We start from the raw sequence: 22,957 nt of genomic DNA, 5'->3' as shown, positions 1-22,957 counted from the left end.
ATACACTTGTCTGAAATAAAAAGTATTTTTTTTTGTTTAATGAAACACTTTTCTTTAAAAAGAGCGGAGATTAAACATAATTTGATAATCTTAAATGCTGTAAATTAAACTTTATCGAAAAATACTGCTTTTTGTGCAAAATATTTAGTTATTTTAATTAAAAGATGGTATTTTTGTTCCTATTTGAGATTAAGGAAAACGGTTTTAAACTAGTTTCAGTATAAATACTGATAAATGAAATCTTTTAATGTGATCCAGCGATTACGGGTACAAATTAGATTAACTTATTATTGTTGCTAATTTTATTATTTGTGCCAATTAGTTTTATCAAGTGGTAACACTAATTTGCACAACGGTAGGGCTATTTTGCTACAATTCTTTCTAGCTAAATTTTCGTTAGGAGTTTAATTATTAATTTCCAAAATTTAAAACTATTGGAGTTTTAAATCCAATGTTAATCAGCAGAGCTACCCTACACTAACTAACTAATGAAACTAGTAAGAAATCATAACGTAGTAATTTAAAATGACAAACGTTTATTAAGAATGAATACTTTACAAGATGAACGACATATTAGGAGTGACAATAATAATAAACGCTGTAAGCGAATATATATACACATAAGGTTAAAAAATAGTAAGATAAGATTAGTGATTAAAAATATATCTTATTTACAATAAACATTTTTTAACCTATTAAAAAAAAATAAACGAGAAAAGCCGATAACGCTTTTTATCTTCAACACTCGCCCTCGTTGACGACTTTCTCGTACTGTCGTAAACTGAGATTCTGACGGTGGCGGGTGAAGACTTCTTTAGGTAGTGGCTTAGTGAAAATGTCGGCCAGCTGTTCTTCACTCGGGACATACATAACGTCGATGACGCCCTCTTCGACCAGTTCACGAACGTAGTACTGACGAATACTGATATGTTTCGTTCGGCGATGAAACTCAGGATTTATGATGAGTTTAATGGCCCCTGCATTGTCGATTCGGAGTACGGGTACATCATCGTCTACGTTGAGACCCAGGAAAGACTTGATTCGTTCAATCCAGACGACATCTTTCGCCGCTTCAGTGGCAGCTACTAGTTCAGCCTCCGTGGTTGACAAAGCAACAGATTGTTGCTTTCTGCTCGCCCAAGTAACTGGAGTTGAGCCAATTAGGCATACGATCCCAGACGTTGAACGTCTTGTTTTCTCACAACCACCGTAATCAGCGTCGCTGTAGGGGATGGTTGTCATGGAATTCTCGGACTTGAATAAGAGACCCAGTGACTTGGTCCCTCTGAGATAACGAAAAATTCGTTTAACTCCATTCCAGTCAGCGACCTTTGGATTCGCCATTGCTTGGGACGCTCGCTTGACTGCGTATTCGATGTCAGGTCGTGTTCCTGTCGCTGCGTATCTGAGACTTCCAATGGCCGAGGCATATATGGTCGTTGACTCGAAACTCTCCTGACTTTGGTTGGTCGTGTCTGGACTGCCGATAGGAGTGCTCACTGGTTTACAGTCTTGCATGTTGAACCTTTCAAGAACCTTCTCGATGTAGGCGCTTTGGTGTAAGAATACGGAGCCGTCGCTTAACTGATCGATTTTAAGTCCAAGATACGTTGACGCTTTTCCGGTTATGATTTCGAATTCATCGCTGAAGTCGTGAAGAAAGTCATCAACTGCTTTTGTGGTACTGCCGGCAACCAATCCATCATCGACGTAGAGGATCAAGACTAAGAAAACGTCATTGGTTGAGTAAATATATAGACAGTGATCTCCATCAGCACTCTTGAAGCCATGGTTCTGAAGCGATTTGTCAATTCGTTCATTCCAACATCGTGGAGACTGTTTAAGACCGTAGAGACTTTTCTTTAACTTCCAGACTTGTCCACTACTATTGTCGAAACCTTCAGGTTGACGCAGATAAATTTCTTCGGATAGCTTCCCATGAAGGAATGCGGTCTTTACGTCGAATTGCCTGAGGTTGAGATTTTTCTGGGCAACTAGGTTGAGAAAGATTCGTAGTGTCTCGAATCGGGCAACTGGAGCAAAAGTCTCATTCAAGTCGATTCCCTCTCGTTGCGTAAAGCCTTTTGCGACAAGCCGGGCTTTGTGCTTGACGATCGTCCCATCTTCATCATTCTTTGTACGAAAGACCCAACGATTTCCAATTATCTTGCGACCAGGTGGAGGATCAACCATTTCGTAGACGTCGTGTCTTTTCATTGCCGAAAGTTCATCTACCATCGCTTTCTCCCACTCGGCGGATTCATTGCTTGAACGTGCTTCTCGTGCCGTTTGTGGTAACATGTCGCAGATGAGGAATGCTTTATTTGCTAGCTGGCACCTCTGACATGGTTCGACTTTCCTTAGTGTTGAACGATCTCTAAGGACTGGACCGCTCTTCTCAGGTTGATTGTCCCGAACATTGTCAGGAAGAGACACTGTTGCCTCATTAGGTGTGGTGACCTTATCTTCTGAAAAACCGGCCGCTATGATGGGCATGTTGGTTGGTACATCTGTAGCTGTGATGGGCTCGTCTTCTGAGAAACTGGTTGCTCTGGTTGGCATGTCTCTCAGTACGTCGATGACTGTGATGGGTCCGTCTATGCAGACCGCATCTTCGGTTGACTGCTCGCCCTGGTTACGAACTTTAGGAGAGTACTCCATGACATATTGCTCTGGATCAAACTTGACATCTCTTGATCTGAGTACGTTATCGAGCTCCGGAACGTAAATTCGGTAACCGTCAGCGTCATCTTCATAGCCGACGAGGAGACCCTTGAATGCTTTCTTTCCAAGTTTCTTCCGTTTTACCTTTGGAACGTGAACGAAACAATCAGTGCCGAAGACCCTTAGATGCTTGATTGACGGATTTGGCTTTCCCGTCCAAAGTTCGTATGGCGTCTTCCCAGTAATGCATGTTGGAGCCGATCGATTCAGAATATAGACTGCCGTATTCACCGCTTCTGCCCAGAGCTTGGGTGGTAGCTCTGTTCTGGAATGCAACATGGCACGGACTGACTCCATGATTGTGCGGTTCTCTCGTTCAGCGACTCCGTTCTGTTCGGGCGTGTACGGCATGGACGTGCGATGTTTTAGACCTTCTTGAGAGGACCATTGATGAAACTCTGCGTTGACATATTCTGTTCCGTTGTCGGTGATCAGCTCTTGAACTGGGTAATTCCGGGTTCGGCAAAGAGCAAGAAAATCCTTGAAATAGTCGATGACCTCGGATTTCTTCGTTAGGAAGTAGACGGCTCGTATACTGGAATACTCGTCTTTGAACAGGAGGTAATACCTCTTCCCCTTCATGGACGGTGTCGGTGACGGTCCCCAGAGATCGGAGTGAATCCTTTCACCCGACTTTGTAGCCTTCTCCAAACGAGTGCCGAAGCTGTGCCTCGTCATCTTGCCGTAGATGCACCCTTCACAGAGCTTATCTGAGCTCTGGTTGAGGACTGCATATCCGAGTCTTCTCAAGGTTGCTGCTACATGACGTTTATCCTGATGACCCATCCGCTCGTGCCAGACTTGTAAATCTGCTTTTCGGTCATTTCGAGGATCTGCTGCGATGTAAGCTGATTGGGATGGCTGCTTGACCATGACGTCCAGACGATACAAGTTCTCGACCCTACCAGGGACACAGAGGTTTCTCTTACCCCCGAGGACTTCATAGAGACCACAAGAATTTGCTGTAACTTTGAACTCCAGATTCTTGTTTCTCTTCATGGCGCTTTTTAGCGAGAAAACATTGCAGGCAAAGTCATGGATGTGCCAGACATTGTGGACAACCTCTTGATAGAGTTTCTTTCCGATCCGGAACTGAATCCTTATGTCTCCTTCACCATCCGCTGTCATCTGCGTCTTGTTTCCAATCTGAAGAGTCGCTGGAATAGCGAACTTGCGGAAGTTTAGGAACTTTGTGGCGTCGTTCGTGATATGCTGTGTAGCACCCGAGTCAAAATACCATGCTGCTTCAGACGATGAGCAAGCAACGAGACCATTTGCTGCAATCAGACCCCCAATGCTGGTGCGATTACTTTCGTCAACGCTCGTCCTTCTAGGAGTTTTCCTTTGTCCTCGACAGTCTTCTGCTATGTGACCAAACTTTCGGCAATTGGGGCATTTAGGCTTACGTCTCATGCCTTTCGTCTCGTTCGATGAGTGACCGCGATGACCTCCGGCATTGCGTTTCGCCATCAGACCAGAGGAATCTATGAAGACGTCTTCCTCTCTGGTAGCTCGACCAATTAACAGACGTTCCAATTCGGTGACGGTCTGTTTTTCTGTGGGCATTGTGTCCCAGAGCATGCCGAATTCTCTGAATTCTTCCTGAGGTAAAGACTCGAAAATACAGGCGATGAGAATGCAGTCATCGAAGGATATGTCCTTTTCTGAATGTGCCGTTGAGAGAATATCTGCCCAAAGAGAGCACATCTGGGCAATGTGGGTAGCCATGTCGACATCAGGCGACTTCGTCGTGCGCATTAGCTGCGCCAGGAGCTTTCGCAGACGATTGGACGATTTCTGCTCGAAGATTTCAAGTAGCTTATCCCACATCTCCTTCGGGGTGTCGCAGTTGGCGATCATGTTTTGGACCTTTTTGGACAAGGCTGACCAGATGATGCCACGGACTGTACTGAAAGCCACTCGGTACTTCTTCTTGTTTGAAGTGTATTCAGATCTCTCTGCTACTGTTAATGGTTCCGTTGGTTCAAGCCATTCGCCAGTAAGGATCTCGTATACGTCTCGTACGGTTAGAATGTCGACGATTTGTCTTTTCCAACTCCTCCAATTCTCCGGACCTGATAGTTTCTCGACGTCTTGACGAAAAAGACTATCCATGGTTACTAACGGGAACTGTTGACAGGATACGGATTACGGTGATGGTAACTGAAACCGGGATACAGCAGACTAGATCATCAGCATAGTAGTGGCGCAGTGGGAGCGTGCTGGGCCAATAACCTATTGGAGTTTTAAATCCAATGTTAATCAGCAGAGCTACCCTACACTAACTAACTAATGAAACTAGTAAGAAATCATAACGTAGTAATTTAAAATGACAAACGTTTATTAAGAATGAATACTTTACAAGATGAACGACATATTAGGAGTTACGATAATAATAAACGCTGTAAGCGAATATGTATACACATAAGGTTAAAAAATAGTAAGATAAGATTAGTGATTAAAAATATATCTTATTTACAATAAACATTTTTTAACCTATTAAAAAAAATAAACGAGAAAAGCCGATAACGCTTTTTATCTTCAACAAAAACCCAACTTTCTCCAAAGGTTGCGAAGGGAAATTTAAAATAATTATTAAATTAAGGTTTACTAATAACCCTGGGAATAATTATGGGTATCCACATGTTTTCAAATGGCCTTTTCCAACCCTAAACTAATTTTAACGGGTGTTTGAAATAACTTATGATTCACAATCTATCGATTAACACCAAATAAAATCCTGTCTCCCTAAGGAAAGGTAACTTTCGCAGTAAGGGTCGCAGCTCAAAACGTTTGGTTGCTACGTTACTCTGCAAAATTTCCTCATAACCGAAATTTAATATAATTTGTAACAGACTATTTTTTCATTTTTGCCGAAATTTTGGCTATTATAGCGTTTTCCATTTGATTTCTCAAGATTCGCTCCGAATCTGTCTGACTTCATAGATCTCACCCCAATCGACTAGAGTAAAACCGCAAATGGAACATTCCATCTAGGAGCAACAAACACAAGGAGTACGCAGCTAGCCTTTAAACATGCTAAGGCAGTGTTGTGTACAAATTTCATTGGGTGAACCTTTACGCTGAGCGTTTTACGGGGGTAGACAATTTGCGTATTTTCCCTTTTCAACGGCAGCAGGCGCTAAAGCGTCTAACCAATTAAAAATGTTCCCAAGAAAATGCACGATTTTTGACGGGTTGCGTTCTCCTTGTGTGAGGTGCTGTGTCTGCTGCTCCTAAATGTCAACATTTGCAGTGTTATGGAATTTTTATTTTTATAACGCTAGGTGGTAGACGAAAACAGTCAATGAACAAGTTGTAAAGCATAGTCGAAAACCTTAAATGAAATAGGTTTTTTTCGGAATAGGTCAATTTGTCACCGAAATATTATATGAAAATAACAAGTTGGCAGTAGGTGGCCCAAGCCTTTTTACAAATAATTTCAAAAGAAACCTATCTAAATTGTAATGTTTGTATGACTGCTAAAAAATTAACGTTTTTTAAATTAATTTCGAGATAAAAACAATTTCCCAAAGTGTTATAAAATGAGCACATGTACCAGTCTTATACTAAATGAGGTTCAATAATTCCATCATCCGCTGCTATACACGTTCGTGCGCGATATAGCACATTTTGAAATGAACCACGGACCATAGCTGGAGTTACGAGTCGAAACACTGTAATAATTATCCTGGTGAAAGTCTTCTTCACTAGTGACTGGCGTCTTATAAACTTCTTCCTTCCGTCAAATCTGGGGACCTAGGAGGCCCTCGCACTGGACCGTTCCTTCCAATCCAACGCCCAGGGAACTCTGTGTTAAGGAATCGTGCCGCACCCGCTCGACCACACCTCTTTGCTGGTGCGGAGGTGCACCGTCATGCTGGAGACAAAGGTGTGTGATGTCGATCAAAGGTACATGTTCCAACGCTTCTGCAACTTCATTCTGTAGTAGTTCTCCCCATTAAGCCGATTCGGTAGAAAAATAGTCTAATAGATCTCCTAGTAGACCAGCCCAGACTTTGAAGCGAAATTGGACCTGATTATGGTGAAGAAAGCCCCAGTGCGGATTTTCATCGCCCCACATGTGGTTGGTCTGTCTGTTAAGCGGGCAGTCTCTCGAGAATGAGCACTCATTGGACACAAGGAGCAAACGAAGGAAATTTTCTTTTGTACCGGCCGTGACACTGAACCAGTTGCAATAGTCCAATCTAAGTCGCATATCACCATCGTAAAGTGCTTGGTAGAGCGTGGCACGTTATGGATGAAAGTAATGGTGTCCACGAACGGCATGGAGAATAGTGTGGTGACTGACTTACTAGATGTGCGTTTTGATGACCATCACCGTAGTATAACTCTAACATTTCTTGGACCGCTGCTCACGGCTATTATTATTATTATTATTATTAATGAAAGGGGAGAAGGGCTAAAGACATGCCCGTTCGCGCACTTCGACCAGTGGTCCATTGTGCAACCTTATGACTTAAAAAGCCCGATATCCGACACAAAACGGAGAATCCTCTTGGCCGGCATGTTATGAAAATCAGAGGTTTCCAACTGATGCATACCGAGATACTCGAATCTTTGGGCGGTTTCCTCCTCAACCTGACATGCCGTACAGATTGGATCATCATTGATTCCAATCAAGTAAAGATGTCTGTTAAGAAGGCAGTGACCTGTTAAGATAAACTCTTTAGCCTGCCTTAGGCCATCCATCTCAAGCCAAAGCTTGAGATGACGGTCAGTCATAGAGTTAGAGATAAGGCCGCGTACTATGCTAGAGGGGATAGGAACGGCAGGTTCAGGACCAAAGAACCCAGCCTATGCTCCCTCCTTGGCCGAGACATCGGCCTTCTCATTTCCATAGAACCCCCGATGGCCAGGAACCCAATAGAGCTGAAGTTAATTGTTGGTGCTTAGCTCCGAGAGGAGATTCAAACAGCTATAAACCAGTTTTGAAGAGATCTGAAACTGGTTAAGAGCCTTGAGGGCCGCTTGACTATCTCAATAAATTTGGATAACCTTACCATAAAGCTTCTTTTTAAGACATAAGTCAACACAGAAGCAGATCTATAGCGGCGATTTCCGCCTGAAAAACAATAGAATAGACACCAAGGCTTTCATAGAAGCCGAGATTGTTAGTAAGACAATACATTCCCGAACTTGAGCCAGAGTGGGTCTTAGACCCATCGGTAAACCAAACGATTTGTCCTATGGCCCCGAGGGGTTTGTGATTAGACCACTCCGTACGGCTTGGAAAATAGATATTGAAAGGCTTACTAAAATGTAATTTAGTAGCCATAATATCAGAACCCATTAGGAAGACAGGTAACTGACTCGAAATTTCCCAGTAGAGGCTCCCATAGCAGCAGGATAATTTCTAGAGAAGCACTTGGGGCTGTTCTCATAGCTCTTGTGATGCTGACACAAGCCAGCCTCTGTAGGGAGCGCAGATCACTCTGCACAGTCTTTATTCGGATTCTAGGCCACCAGACCACTGCAGCATAAGAGAGCAATGGTGTGATGATCATGGTGTACAGCCAGAAGACCACTTTAGGGCTAAGCCCCCATGACCGGTTAACTACACTTCTGGTGCACCAAAGTAACATCTTAGCCTTCATAACTATAGAGTCAAGGTGGGGCTTCCACGTTAGTTTGCTGTCTAGAATAACACCAATCTACTTCACCTTGGTGCTTTCGCTCAAGATAGTCCCAAATAAGGAGATAACATTAAAAGAGTTTTACATCCTTTTACGAGTAAAAGGAACAAGATTAACCGTAAGAGCCCTTCTCACTAAATCGCCAATAGTGTTGGGGAACTTTCCCGTGAAGATGATGGCGATATCGTCAGCATAGCGGAAGCAGCGGCCACCTCACCAATAGTTCAGCCACAATCAGGCACCACAGCAAAGGTGATAGAACACCACCTTGCGAGCAGCCACGGCTGGTGGCGGCCATAAGGGATTCACCAAGCAGGGAGGATACCACCACACGATTCGTCAGCATAGCTTTGACCCAATGACAGTGTCATTATTTCCAAAGGGCTTTGCAGCCTTCATGATGACTGCGCTAAACACTTTATCAAAAGCGCCCTCAATATCAAGGAAGACCGCTAAAGCTATTTCCTTAAAGTTAATAGCCCTTTCAATGCAATTAGTTATGCCATGAAGGGCAATCTCAGTAGATTTGCCTTTTTGGTAGCCATACTGAGCCGTCGAGAGAGGTATTTGAGAAATAACCTCTCCCCCCCCCCCTGATATAATTGTCTACCAATTTTTACAAAATCTTTAGAAAAAAGGAAGTCAAACTGATTGGCCTGAAAGCGAGCTTAAAACCTTAGCCTCGAGGGTGAATAAAGATCACCCTAGAAAGTTTCCAGGTGCTTGGAATATATCCAAGGACAATACAATCCCTATAGATTCTACTCAGCATGGGGCAGAGAATATCAATGTCATCCTGCAAACGAATGGGAATAATCCCATCCGGCCCTGGAGACTTATAGGTCTTAAAAGATTTAATTGCCCACATAAGTCTGGAGTGCGTGAAAATTTTATTCGCCACCGCCCAGTCTTCCCTTTTGGTACGTGCAATCCTAATGGGAAAGGGATCAGAATCAGTGCTGTTCGTAGTTCTGGAGTCAGGAAAGTGTACATCTAACATATGAGTTAGTCTCCTTACCCGATGAAGAATGTCTGCCATCTTTCAACTTAATAGTGTCGTTGGCCATAATTTTCATTAACTAGGAAGTATTGGGAATATCAGAGATATTCTCACAGAATCTTTGCCTTGCGGATGGCCTTATGGTAGGTAGTGAGGGTGTGCTTATAAGCAACCCAGTCACCCGACGCTTTGTTAAAAAGCCTCCTAGTTTCTTTGGGAAGTCTGCCAATCTCATGATTCCACCAAGGAACTAACCTTGGCTGGTTGGTAGACTTCATCGGACAGTTGCGGTGGTACGAGTCGATAATGGCATGTTGCATGCGATCAACATCCAAATCGAAATCCAGCACCGATGACAGCCTAGGCTTATCATCCTTCAGATGAAAATTTTAAATCCTATCTATAACCAGGCCAATTGGTTCGCCTGGGATTTCGAAGTTCAGTATAAACCTGAACCACTTTAATCCTGACTTCGTAGCAAATGTGTGTGTGATCCGACAATGACGGTTCACTAGACACATGCCAGTTATAAATTAAAGCTGCGATATTTTCTGTACATAGCATGAGATCAATGACCTCACTTCTGTTACGAGTAACAAAAGTTGGTTAATTGTTCTTATTGTTTATAGTTTATCACCACGATTGTTGCGGTCACTGCTGCCCCAGATAACATGATGAGCATTCGCATCACATCCTATTATGAGTTTCTTTCCCGACCGCTCACAGTGGTTAACCAAATTGGTCACCTCCTGTGATGGTGGGCGCAGAGCATCATCGTAAGGGAAGTAAGCAGATGCCAGCATGAGTTCATCATTCCCATCAGTAGTAGAGGAAATGATTTTAACCACGGCGGTGTCCCTAGAGTGATAGATTGAGAGCGGAAGGGCATGAATGTCCTTGCGTACCAATACACAAGCTCTAGGTGAAACGGAATTATAGTCATAGACATTACCTGCACTATTAAGACCAAGGATTTTAGGTTAGTTCCATCAGTCTCCCCCACTCTTGCTCCACCTGGCTGAGCCACCATGCCTTGGACCTCTTTACCGTCCAATACACAGAGGTCTCTGATGTCCTCTGTTAGCGTGTCCTCCTCCGGGTAGTCGCTTAATAGAGGCTCTAATTCATCTAGTCCTGAAATAACCGACTCGTTAGACTCGGATTCATTAACAGGTGTAGGATTAACCACACCCTCTACAAAACTTACGGCTGGGGTTTGATTTGGGTTACTAAGTATCTTAAAAATACCCCTGTCCAAACCTGTTTCAGCAAAAAATCCGGCCGCTTTGATGGCGTTGACCGACTCACCATCCATTAGAAAAATCCTACGGATGTCAGTCGGTTCCTCGGACTTGCCGAGCACCTTCCAACAGTTGGTGTTCAACGCACCGTTGACGGTTTGTAGACGCCTGAGAAGGACTTTAGGGTCCTTCGTCCAGACGTCCCGTGTTCGGAGAGCGACCTTAAAAGGTTTCGGCAGGTCACTGGCTTTTGTAACCAAACGCCTCGATCCCTGAAGAACGTGTTCGTTATGGTCGAACTCCTGACTTAACCAGTTACCTGTGAAGTCATCTTTGCACAGGTAAACCAGGGCAACCCCCCGCCCTCTGCTGAAATTGCCAGAATCGAGGAAGAGGGTATCCCATCTATCATCTCCAGACGTCCACGCTGGATGGTTCCCATTTCTTCTTCGGTTAAGCAATTCGAGGGAAAACCTCTTTTATGATGGCCATCCGCATCGAACCTACATTGAAGGTCTGTGATTTAGACGATTTGGCAGCCAGTTGTTGAGAGCTTGGCGAGTCGTGGTCCGACTACCTTGATCTCTTGTTTGAAGAGGAGTTACCCTCTGCAGAGTCTTCTGCCAACTTCCTTAGTCATGCGAGTACGAGCCTTAGAAGCACTCATCTTGCTTCCCTCATTCTGAGTGTTGTCTGATGCTGGATACTGCCGGAGGCAGACCCTAGCAACATAGGTTCGGTATCTCCCAAGACAGACCCATGACCTGATCTTTGTTGAAGGGAGGGTAGTATCCTGAGATACACCCTTCCCCTGGCTGGTTTTTCTTGTTTTGGTTTTTATTGGAATACATGAAGATTCCACGAATAAAGAGGAAAGTAGAAGGTCACCGCCCTTAATCCTCTGTCTGGGCGGAAGGCTAAAATACAACGGGGTGCCGCCTGGTACCCCGAGGGGACCGTTAACGATACCGTAATTTCGCTTCCCCGGTACCACTCAGCCCTCAGTTCGATACATCCCACTTTGGCTTAAGGAAGAAGCAGAGCCTTGGAAATTTTGTTTCCCTCAAAATTAATTACCAATAAAAAAAATTAGTTTAAAAAACGTTAATTTTTAGCCGTCATACAAACATTAATAATAATAAAAGCATATTTATTGAGGATATCAACAATTAGCCAGAGGCTAGTTTACATATTGGTTTACAATATATATAGGTTTATTTTTAAATTAATTGTAAAAAGGCTCAGGCCACCTACTACTTTTTATTTTTCATCTTAGTGACAAATTGACCTATTCCGACCAAACCAATTTCTTTTATGGTTTTCGAGTATGCTCTACAACTTTTTCATTGACAGTTTTTGTGTACCACCTAGCGTTAGAAAAATATAAATAAATTTACAAATAAAAACGGCTTTCCCCTATAGTGTACATCCTGAAAATTTCACATTTCTAGGTAATATAGTTTTTGGGCAAAATGCCTGGGGCTATCAAATTCAAACACCCTTTATAAACCAGGTTTGGAATAAAACCTTAATTCTGAACAAACCAAAAAACGGTTATAAAATTACCTTTTTATTTTCTGTGAATATACAACTTAAGGGCTTATACTTCTTTCACTCTCTTTAATATCTTTGTTAAAGGCTAACAAAAACACAAGTTTAGATGCTTTCTCTGTGCCTAGTCGATTATTACTAGCCAATAAACAACTACAAAACAGCAGTATTGCTTTAAAATGTGTAGTTGTAGATTTTGTTTCAGTTTTGAATATTAGACGTTTTAGTTTCGTAGTGTTTTAGTAAGCAAATGTACAAATAATTGGGAATAACTTAGAGTAAATCGTAGCAAAGTTAAAAACAACCACTTGGTTTATTGTTTTAAGCAGCCAACCCTGATATAAACCTCATTACATGACCAACTATTAATCAAATAGGTCAATTTAAATAGTACAATAAATATTGAAATGTGTAAATACTGCTGCAACTGGTTCATATAATACCAATATCACTACATAACATAATATAAAGAAAGAACCTGAAAGTAATGAAACAACTGATAGTGGAATATAGACTGTGTCAAGTGACTTTTATGATGAATCTTCTAATGGAACTGTCTTGCTATGGGGTTACCATTTGTGCAGAGGCTATACACATGAAGATTTTAAACTTGATACTCTTAGTTTGGTATAACTGCATCATTTAGTAAATAGAAACTTGCCTTGTGAATTATAAGAATCTTCAAGATGTATGTCCTTCTTGACAAGAGAAAACTCACATTCAACATTGTGCAGTGTGAAAGACAAAAGTAACTTAAGTCAAAGACTAAGAGATTGAAAAAATGTCTAGATTTTGAAAATTTAAGTGATGTCAGTGAAGAAGATTTAGTTATTTACAAATGGTACCATTGTTTACTCTCTAGCACAACCTTTGCTGTACCGAGTCCCTCAGGACCCACAGCACAAAGGATTCGGTTGAGAAATTTCAGTGTTGAAAGATGTCAAGACAAAGCTAAAATAGCTGATTATTAATCATTATTATTAAACTTGAAGCAAAACTTTGAGGTTAACTTGTCAAAAGAAAACAATCACCCAAAGGGCATAGTTACAAATAGTAAAATGATCATCAAATGTATTATGTATAAAAAATGTCTTGTTGCAAAAATATAAAAATTCGTTACTCTTTTTGCAAGCTTTTTTATTGATTTCCTGAAATTAAACTCTTTAGCAGATAAAGTGGGTTATGTTGTCAATTACCATTACTACACGTAACTGCAGGCTTATAATAGTGATTTTGGTAGTCTTAATACAGTGTAGCTGTTAATGATGATCCCATCAGTACTGGAGATGCAGTGGTGTAGCAAAAGAATGGTCAAGGGGGGGGGGTGTCAGACCATGTCAAAGTTAAAATACGTAAAAAAATTGTACAGTCAAAGGGGTTTGGACTTGCGACCTACCTTGTCAACGCCACTTCTGCGATGTCCATTAAGTTTTGTTTAGGAAGTCTTAAAAAGACCAATAATTTATACCATATGATTTTATCACATAATGCCACCAATTTTTAGTGGATTCTTGAGTCTTGAAAAAACCCAAATTTGTAAAGAAATAAAATAGTTTTTTTTTTAATTTACTAGCAAAATACATACGGGGAATTAAAAAACAAGTGTTAAAATGTTTTGAATTGGTTGGTTGAGATAAACGACAAAAGTTAAAAACTATTTAGTGTCAAAGGTTAATGACCAGTGTTTCCACTTTGCGGCGAAAAAGGGCGTTTTCGGCGAAAACTGTCTCGGTGGGCACCATTAATTTTAAAACCGGCGAAAAGGCGAAAAAGCGGCGAAAACCATTGAAAACGGCGCAAATTGCGGCGAAAATATTTTTCGATATTTTCAGTCAGAAAAACTAAAACATCGTCGTCTCTGTAGTCCCTCTACTCTGCCCCCTATGCCCGCCAATTCAATTTTTATATATACCAATAAAAAATGTATAACATTTGAAGAAATAAAATGTTTTTTTTTATATAAAAAAATATTGCCCAAATCTAAGATTGGAAATAAAGAGAAGTAAAATATGCAGTGACACTCACTAAAAAAATTAAGGTAAATCTATGGAGGGAAATTGCGGCGAAAACGGCGGCGAAAATCGACTATAGAACCGGCGAAAACTGGTAAAATTGCCCCTAAAATAGGCGAAAATCTCTACCGCAGAGTGGAAACACTGTTAATGACTCAAAATTCATAAAATAATTTATGGAAGACTCTTGAAAAACACATTCAATTGACCTTTGTCCTGTTTAATTAAATTACTACTTAAAAAATAAGAACTGAACGGGTTTTTTTTGCAATTTTTCAATACCTCCCTTACCAAAAAATAAGTTGGCTAAAAACCACTTAGGACAACTTGTATATCAACTTGGTTTTCAGTTTGTATTTGGGACAAATGCCTACTTAAAAATAACTTAATCCTCTTTATTAATCAACTTATTTCCAACTAAACCAGAATCAACATTTACATTTAACTACTTAAAAGCAACTTAAATCCTACTAGGGAAACATCTAAAAACCAACTTAAAAATATTATGTAATTTCCTGACTACTAAAAACCAACTAATTATAAACTTAGCAAAAGCAGTATTTTCCTACCAACTGAATAACAACTTATTACCCCTTTAATAGTAACTTGAAATATGCTGACAACTTGAGCCTACTTAATACCAACTCAATATCAACTAATAATGTGTATACAAACTAAATACAAACTGAAATCCAACTTATTTTTTGGTAAGGGCTAAACCACTCATCGAAACGTTAAATAATTTCATACTTTGGCTTTTTCACATAACAACCCCTTGGTTAACTTTTTAATAGAATTTAAGGAGGCAGATTTGACATGGCATGATAATTTGTCATGGAATAGACTTACACTTATATATGTCGTCTCTGGTAATAATATAAATTAGTGTTTTGAATTTTCCTTCTAAATTATTATCAACATTACTACAAATCAAAATCTATTATGAGTAAATAAAGAATTTATGTCACCAGGAAAGCTTATTTCAATCAATTTTGTTTTACAGGACCTAATACTATTGAAAGATGGGTTCAATATAATTTTACCAAAGGTAAGCTTTATAATTTATAATTCCTTTTTTATTTGGTGATTATTTAGGACTATATTTAGTAAATTCTGTCTGATTGGACTCTTACAAGCAGACTGTTTTGGATTCTATCATTAATAGCATTCGGATTCCATCATAAGTAACATTCCGATTCTAAGTTTCACATGTCCTATTCTCAAAACTATTATATTTATAATCGTATAAATTAAATTTTATGACCATGGTCTCGATGTATAAACTAAAATTAAAATCATCAACGACGGATACTTCATGGTTAAAACATTTTTATTTTTAAAAATTTTGGCTAGCTTTCGGGTATGACACCCCTTGTCAAGCGTGAGTCTTTAACTAAATTTACAATGCAACATTTTTAATTTTTAACATTTTTGATTTTTAAATATGTAAAATATGTATAAAAAACGGGGGGGATTTAAAAATCAAAAATGTTAAAAATTAAAAATGTTGCATTGTAAATTTAGTTAAAGACTCACGCTTGACAAGGGGTGTCATACCCGAAAGCTAGCCAAAATTTTTAAAAATAAAAATGTTTTAACCATGAAGTATCCGTCGTTGATTTTAATTTTAGTTTATTATATTTATAACTATAATCTGTTTCTTTAATGATAAAATAAATCACAATAAGGCTAAGGATTGACAACTCTCAGCAAACTGTTACTAGTAGTCACTATAGCCTTGAAAAGAGGAAAAAATGCACCTAAGAGGGAATGGAGAAATACATTTAGTTTATCAAGTGTGCTGTTTTTGGATCATATATCACCAGGAATATATTTATTTCTACTTGGGGATAATAATTATGTGCTGGCGATCGAACAATAGGCATTCATAAATACAGTCTTCATATCACAAACCGAATGTGGAAATTATTCTGCTAACACAAGTCGAAAATGATTGGTATCATCTTGTAAAATGTTCCACAATCACTAACTGAAATTAACCAATATTGTTCTGTGTTATGTTAATTACGGTCTATTGAACTCTATTAATGCTTGTAATTTAAAATTTTATAGTAATATATTATTCACTTGTCATCCAAATTTTTTATTATTTCAAACATTTTCCACTATTTGAAGCGTCTTTTTAGTCATCCACAAACTAAAACAGCTTATTTATAATATTAAAAATGATTGCATCCCAACTTTGATCCACATAAACTCTATACTAAAGATGCTCAAATTGCTTATTATTTATATCTTAACTTTTTATTTTACAAATGGAAGCTTGCTAGATGCATTCATCGTCTGTCAAAGTTTGCAGAAACGCACAAATCTATGCCAACACTTGGATTTACACATTTACAGTGAGTACTAGTAATACTTCAATGTTTTATCATAAGGGAATAAGGCATAATTTTAGACAAGCATCATGAAGTAAAAAAGTGTTGACTTTTTTAAGTAAATGCATGCCTATACGCTAACCAGACTAAGCTACTTAAGTAGCGATTAATGTTACTGGAAATGTGTAAACAATAATTTGTGGGCTCTACCATCTATCACTGAATATTATTATTGTATTATGTACTTCATTTTGCGGTTTTTTACCATCTGAATATGTGAATTAATTAATTTTGTGAAGAGCATTTTAAACTCTCCAAGAATTTTGGTGAATACAATGATTTTCTGCTAGTTTACAAAAGAAAAACTAGAAAATATATCTATAACACATTTATATTTCAGTTCTCCTGACTTACTTCAACCAAAACGTAATCTTTGGTCATAATACCTCAAAATGGTATTAAATTCAGGAAATTATTTTCTTCATGCCTCAGATATTTCCCATAATTTTTGGAAGCAAATAAATGAAGTATGCAAAGTATTATTATTATTATAATAATAATAATGCAAAGTAAGTGGGGTGGCTGAGTGGTTAGCACTTTCGCCTCTCAGCAAGGGGAGCCAGGTTCGATCCCAACTGCAGGCACTGCATGGGTGAAAACTCGAAACTACTCCTGCGTTGAGTTTGCAAGTTCTCTCCCCATTGGTTAAAGGGATTTTTTCCCAGAGTTCTTTGGTTTCCCCTTTCCATAAAAACTTGTAGAGGTTAACGGTAATAGTTAGTGTAGGGAGATGTAGGTTCCCGTGCCATGAACAGCTTGCCACCACCCTCCTAGACATTGTAACCCAGCTTAAAAGGTTTTATAAGTCACTAGATGACTTGGGCCTAAAGTGGTGCCTTTGGGTATTAGCCTAGCTTATTTTTGTTATTATTGTTATGTAACTTTTTTACCTCAGTTAATTTATATTTAATAATTTAAAATAATAAATAATGATATGAATTTTTTTCCTTTAGGCCTGCCCAACTAACAACGGTTGGGAAGCGAGCTTGTCTTTGGATCTCTGATTTATTGTCAGATTTAAGAAATTTAGAGAGAGCACGCAATGATTTAAGATTTCGTGGTGTTAAAGGAACTACTGGAACTCAAGCTAGTTTTTTGCAACTCTTTGATGGAAACCATGAGAAGGTTTGCCGGTACTATATTTCCTACACCATGTATGGTTACTAACCAACATATTTACAACCAAAATATTAGGTTAAACAATTGGATAGTTTAGTAACTGAAATGGCTGGTTTCACAAGGTGAGTTATCTAAAAAACTTATTTTTTAAAAGCATAGAAAATTAGAAACAGTAATTCTGTCAAAGAAATAAATTGGGTAAATATTCTCGTGGTCGAAACGAGTTCAACATTGTTTTTATACAAATGATTAATCTAATAACTTAGAGCCATGCATGCTAATAAATACTAAAGCCAAGATAAAGGAGAAAAATGCGTCCCCAGCCAGATTAATTTATTGAGTAATCCTCTTTGGAGACAGGTTTGGGAGGGGGCAAGAGTTTCTTTCCTTAAAAAGCTAGTGCAACCCTTAAAATGACATGGACTTTGCTTTAAGGAATGCATTATAGGTCTACATATTAAGCCAAGTTTCTTTGAAATATTCTAAAATCATTACAGTGCAGTGATTATTAGTGGCCAAACGTACAGTCGCAAAGTGGATATTGATAGTTTAAGTGTACTCGCCAGCTTAGGTGCATCTATTCATAAAGTAAGTATGGACTTCATTTTTATTAATAGGATAATTATGCAGTTACAAAATGCCCATTAGCAACTCTGAATTGCTTCTTAAAAATGAAGTCAAATTCAAGTGTCACATTGGCCTTTGAAAAATCTGGTGAAAATCTAATCGATTTCTCCACCGCAAGACCTAGTCAATCTGAAAAATGAAGAAACAAATCAAAATATAATCTCTTTCATAATGACTTAAAGATTTGGTGATTCTGATTTGGTTACTTTCTGTGGTATGGTTAAAGTATTTGAGTGCGGGCTCCTTTTTTCGTTAACAATTATCTACTAACTTATCAAGAGCGCACACCCAAATGAATTAACTCTTTTATAAATGTACTTGTCTATATTATATTTCAGAATCAATTATTATATTACAAATATATTATAAAAATTGTGTAAGCATGTAATTGTTAAAACGGCTCTTTTCAGCTCTACTGATAGTGATATCCAATTAATACTTTGATTATTATGATTATCTTAGAGTACTATACGTTTTATAAAAGTATTACATAATTTCTAAAATGACTTCTAATTTTATAAAAGTACCTTGCATTTTCAGAACATATTTCAGGTTTTATAAAAGTATTCCTGGTTTTGATTATTATAATTATAATAAAGTGCTGAGATTTATCAAACCTATTTCATCATTAGTAATAAAATGTAAAAGTGTTGCTCTCTAACTTAGACCCCAAACTCATTTCAAGACAGTTTCTATTATTGTATGAATTTGAACTGAACTGTATTAAGTTGTATTTTTTCAGCAAATAGTTAATTATTAAATATTTATATTGATAAATCATCTTTTTTGTAACTTTATACATATGGAATTTCAGATTTGCACCGACATTAGATTATTAGCCAATATGAAAGAAATTGAAGAGCCATTTGAGCAAAGTCAGATTGGTTCAAGTGCTATGCCTTACAAACGAAATCCAATGAGGAGTGAACGTTGCTGTTCTTTGGCACGTCATCTTATGACTTTAATTATGGACCCTCTGCAGACTGCAGCAACTCAGTGGATGGAAAGAACATTGGATGATAGCGCAAATAGGTATGTTGGTTATGTAATTTCCTGCTAATTTACATTTGTTTTTGTGTGTTAGTAATATTCAAAGCTATTTAATATTAATATGAAAATCTTACGTTTGTACGTTTACTTTACAGGAGAGTATGCATTGCAGAAGCATTTCTGACTGCTGATATTATTCTTAACACGTTGCAAAACATTTCTGAAGGGTTAGTTGTGTATCCAAAAGTAATAGAACGACATATAAATCAAGAATTGCCATTTATGGCATCTGAAAACCTAATCATGGCAATGGTCAAAGCTGGTGGAGATAGACAGGTGAGTTAACATAATGCACCTAAAAAACTTTAACTAAATAGAGCTATACTTTTCATCATAAGCCTATCAACCCTAAGTTTGAATCGAAAGGCAGTGTTGGTTCAAGCAAACGACTGGCGAAAGTACAGCACTAAATCCACCTGGTGCCGGAAAAGAGAAACGTAACGCGTCCCGCAATGCATGATGCCAGCTGCTTTGGTAAGAGAGATGTGCGTAGAGAGAGAAAGGGGGAAGGAAGAAGCTTCAATTTATCTCTACCAGGTGCTGATACTATCGCCTGATTTCTTCTTTATCGCCCGTCCAGTGGTGGTACAAAGGGCGCTATGCGCGTTTCAAACTTAGAGGTGATAGGCTTATGTTTTCATCAATATAACTACAGTTTCAAAACCTATGAAAATATGGTAATTTATGAAAGAGGTGCTCACATTTGATCTTAGGGCCTAGTGCAGCGACGTTTAGCGCTTCCTGTTAATTTTAACAGGATCGCAATTTAGCAATTCAGATTTAGCGAGCTGTTTATTTTGCGATCCTCGCAATCTAAATCGTGGTGCAGAGACGTTTTTGCGATTCCTGTTAATCAGCCATGCTGTTATTTTTCCGAATTTATATACAAAAGTCACAGACCAATGGGAGAGCTTGATTTTTGACGCAAAAAGCTATCGCATGGTTATGGTTGTCTTGCATTTTGACGATGAACCCTTACCAAAAAATAAGTTGGCTGAAAACCACTTAGGACAACTTGTATATCAACTTGGTTTTCAGTTTGTATTTGGGACAAATGCCTACTTAAAAATAACTTTAATCCTCTTTATAAATCAACTTATTACCAAATAAACCAGAATCAACATTTACATTTAACTACTTAAAAGCAACTTAAATCCTACTAGGGAAACATCTAAAAACCAACTTAAAAATATTATGTAATTTCCTGACTACTAAAAACCAACTAATTATAAACTTAGCAAAAGCAGTATTTTACTACCAACTGAATAACAACTTATTACCCCTTTAATAGTAACTTGAAATATGCTGACAACTTGAGCCTACTTAATACCAACTCAATATCAACTAATAATGTGTATATAAACTAAATACAAACTGAAATCCAACTTATTTTTTGGTAAGGGAAAGCCTGGCTCTTCTAATTAATAATTTTCTTACTCTAATTTTATTATTAGGTTTTAGAGTTTTTATACTTAAATCCGTTATTTTATTAAAATATACTTATATAATATAGCCACAAAAAGCAGCAAATCAGTTTCTGAAGAATGAGAGGTTATCCAAAATCTTTTTAAAGCAATAAAATAATGAATGAAAATTAGTTTCTTCTGATTATATAATTTTCTTACTCTTATTATTTATTAGACTGGTTGCATTTATTACACAGTTTAATGGTTTTGTTACTTTAAAAATAGATTTTTATAATATAGTTTGTACACCAATAACAGGCCCAGACTGGCCCGGGCGGCTAACCAGCGATCGTCGGTCAGATCGGGGCCAAAGTGGAAAAATTTGGCATTAATGCCCTTACCAAAAAATAAGTTGGCTAAAAACCACTTAGGACAACTTGTATATCAACTTGGTTTTCAGTTTGTATTTGGGACAAATGCCTACTTAAAAATAACTTAAATCCTCTTTATTAATCAACTTATTTCTAACTAAACCAGAATCACCATTTACATTTAACTACTTAAAAGCAACTTAAATCCTACTAGGGAAACATCTAAAAACCAACTTAAAAATATTGTAATTTCCTGACTACTAAAAACCAACTAATTATAAACTTGGCAAAAGCAGTATTTTCCTACCAACTGAATAACAACACGATTGCAAAGCCCGTGGGGCCAACTACTAGCCAGTCCAGCCCTGACCAATAAAATAACGAATGAAAATAAGATTCATTACTTTTATCAGCCAACATTTTCCGAAAAAAATTCTCTGTTAGAAATTGAGCCATATCATTTGGTTTTTGGGAAAATATTTATTTCAAAACTTAGCTGATAGCAATTAAAATAAATCTAGTTCTAAAATAAATCAATAAATAATTAAAAAAACTGCAATTTTTACAAAATTTGGTAATTGTCTAAAGCAATTTCTAGCTAAATATCCTATATTGATCACACGTAAAACAACCCTTACCAAAAATAAGTTGGCTAAAAACCACTTAGGACAACTTGTATTTCAACTTGGTTTTCAGTTTGTATTTGGGACAAATGCCTACTTAAAAATAACTTAAATCCTCTTTATTAATCAACTTATTTCCAACTAAACCAGAATCAACATTTATATTTAACTACTTAAAAGCAACTTAAATCCTACTAGGGAAACATCTAAAAACCAACTTAAAAATATTATGTAATTTCCTGACTACTAAAAACCAACTAATTATAAACTTAGCAAAAGCAGTATTTTCCTACCAACTGAATAACAACTTATTACCCCTTTAATAGTAACTTGAGCCTACTTAATACCAACTCAATATCAACTAATAATGTGTATACAAACTAAATACATACTGAAATCCAACTTATTTTTTGGTAAGGGAATGGTCCTGCTTTTTTATATAAGTTGTTGTTCTACCTAATTACGTGGCATTTACAAGGTATAAATTGTAACAAATGATATAAGCATGTACAATTAACTGACAAACACTTTTAAGGTAATACATCAAATTGGCTCAGTAAGCTCTTGATGCATGCATGCCAAATAAACTTGAATATTCCAATACATCTTTTATCGCAACTCCTAGTCTACCTGAGCAAAGGTTTCTTCTCGGTAGATAAATTGGTATAAATGCTGGTTGATAGCTAAAGATCTTTGATACACTGAACCAATTCACCATGTCATTACTGACTCATTAGTTAAACCCAATGCATACACTACCAGCAAATAATGATCTATAAATAAACCAAGGCTTAGAATACACCCAAAGTAGCAATGTATAAGATTTCCTATTATAATTTATTCTTACCTGTAAAGTTGCTATTGCTAAGAGTTGCTGGCCTATTTTAATGCTTCGTAAATTGTGATTGTGGTTAGGCCTTGGCTCTGACAATATTTTGACAAAAACATTTTTCGGAAAGCGATAATGAGCTAGAAACTCAAAATTTTAATAATTTAAAAGATTCTGACGTATTACTTCTCAATTTATTTTCCGAGCTCTTTGCGTACCACAATCCGCCATTGTTATTGCGTGGACCTCTCGCAAAATAAACCATCTTTTCCTGTTATTATTGGGATCGAGATGTCTCTGCACACCAATTTTGCGCGAAGTTTGCGATTTTCCAAAACCACACCCCCT

The 22,957-nt window shown here is 37.9% G+C and overlaps 1 protein-coding gene across 1 annotated transcript in view; it reads left to right on the top strand.

Annotated features, from left to right (window-relative positions):
- The window catches only part of Adsl (adenylosuccinate lyase), a 34,602-nt gene that overhangs the window by 9,887 nt on the left and 1,758 nt on the right, over positions 1–22,957 (top strand). Inside the window, exons 3-9 of the mRNA XM_090154349.1 lie at positions 15,189–15,233; positions 16,469–16,548; positions 17,538–17,709; positions 17,779–17,825; positions 18,201–18,291; positions 19,145–19,362; positions 19,476–19,656. Of these exons, the coding sequence (XP_090010475.1) occupies positions 15,189–15,233; positions 16,469–16,548; positions 17,538–17,709; positions 17,779–17,825; positions 18,201–18,291; positions 19,145–19,362; positions 19,476–19,656 (834 nt within the window). The remainder of the gene's footprint in view (positions 1–15,188; positions 15,234–16,468; positions 16,549–17,537; positions 17,710–17,778; positions 17,826–18,200; positions 18,292–19,144; positions 19,363–19,475; positions 19,657–22,957) is intronic.

Source organism: Leiobunum rupestre, chromosome 1 (genome assembly GCF_980474605.1).
Source record: "Leiobunum rupestre chromosome 1, qqLeiRupe1.1.hap1, whole genome shotgun sequence".
NCBI lineage: Eukaryota > Metazoa > Arthropoda > Arachnida > Opiliones > Sclerosomatidae > Leiobunum > Leiobunum rupestre.
The sequence above is the reverse complement of the archived record's forward strand: the minus strand, read 5'-3'. Positions and strand labels throughout refer to the sequence as shown.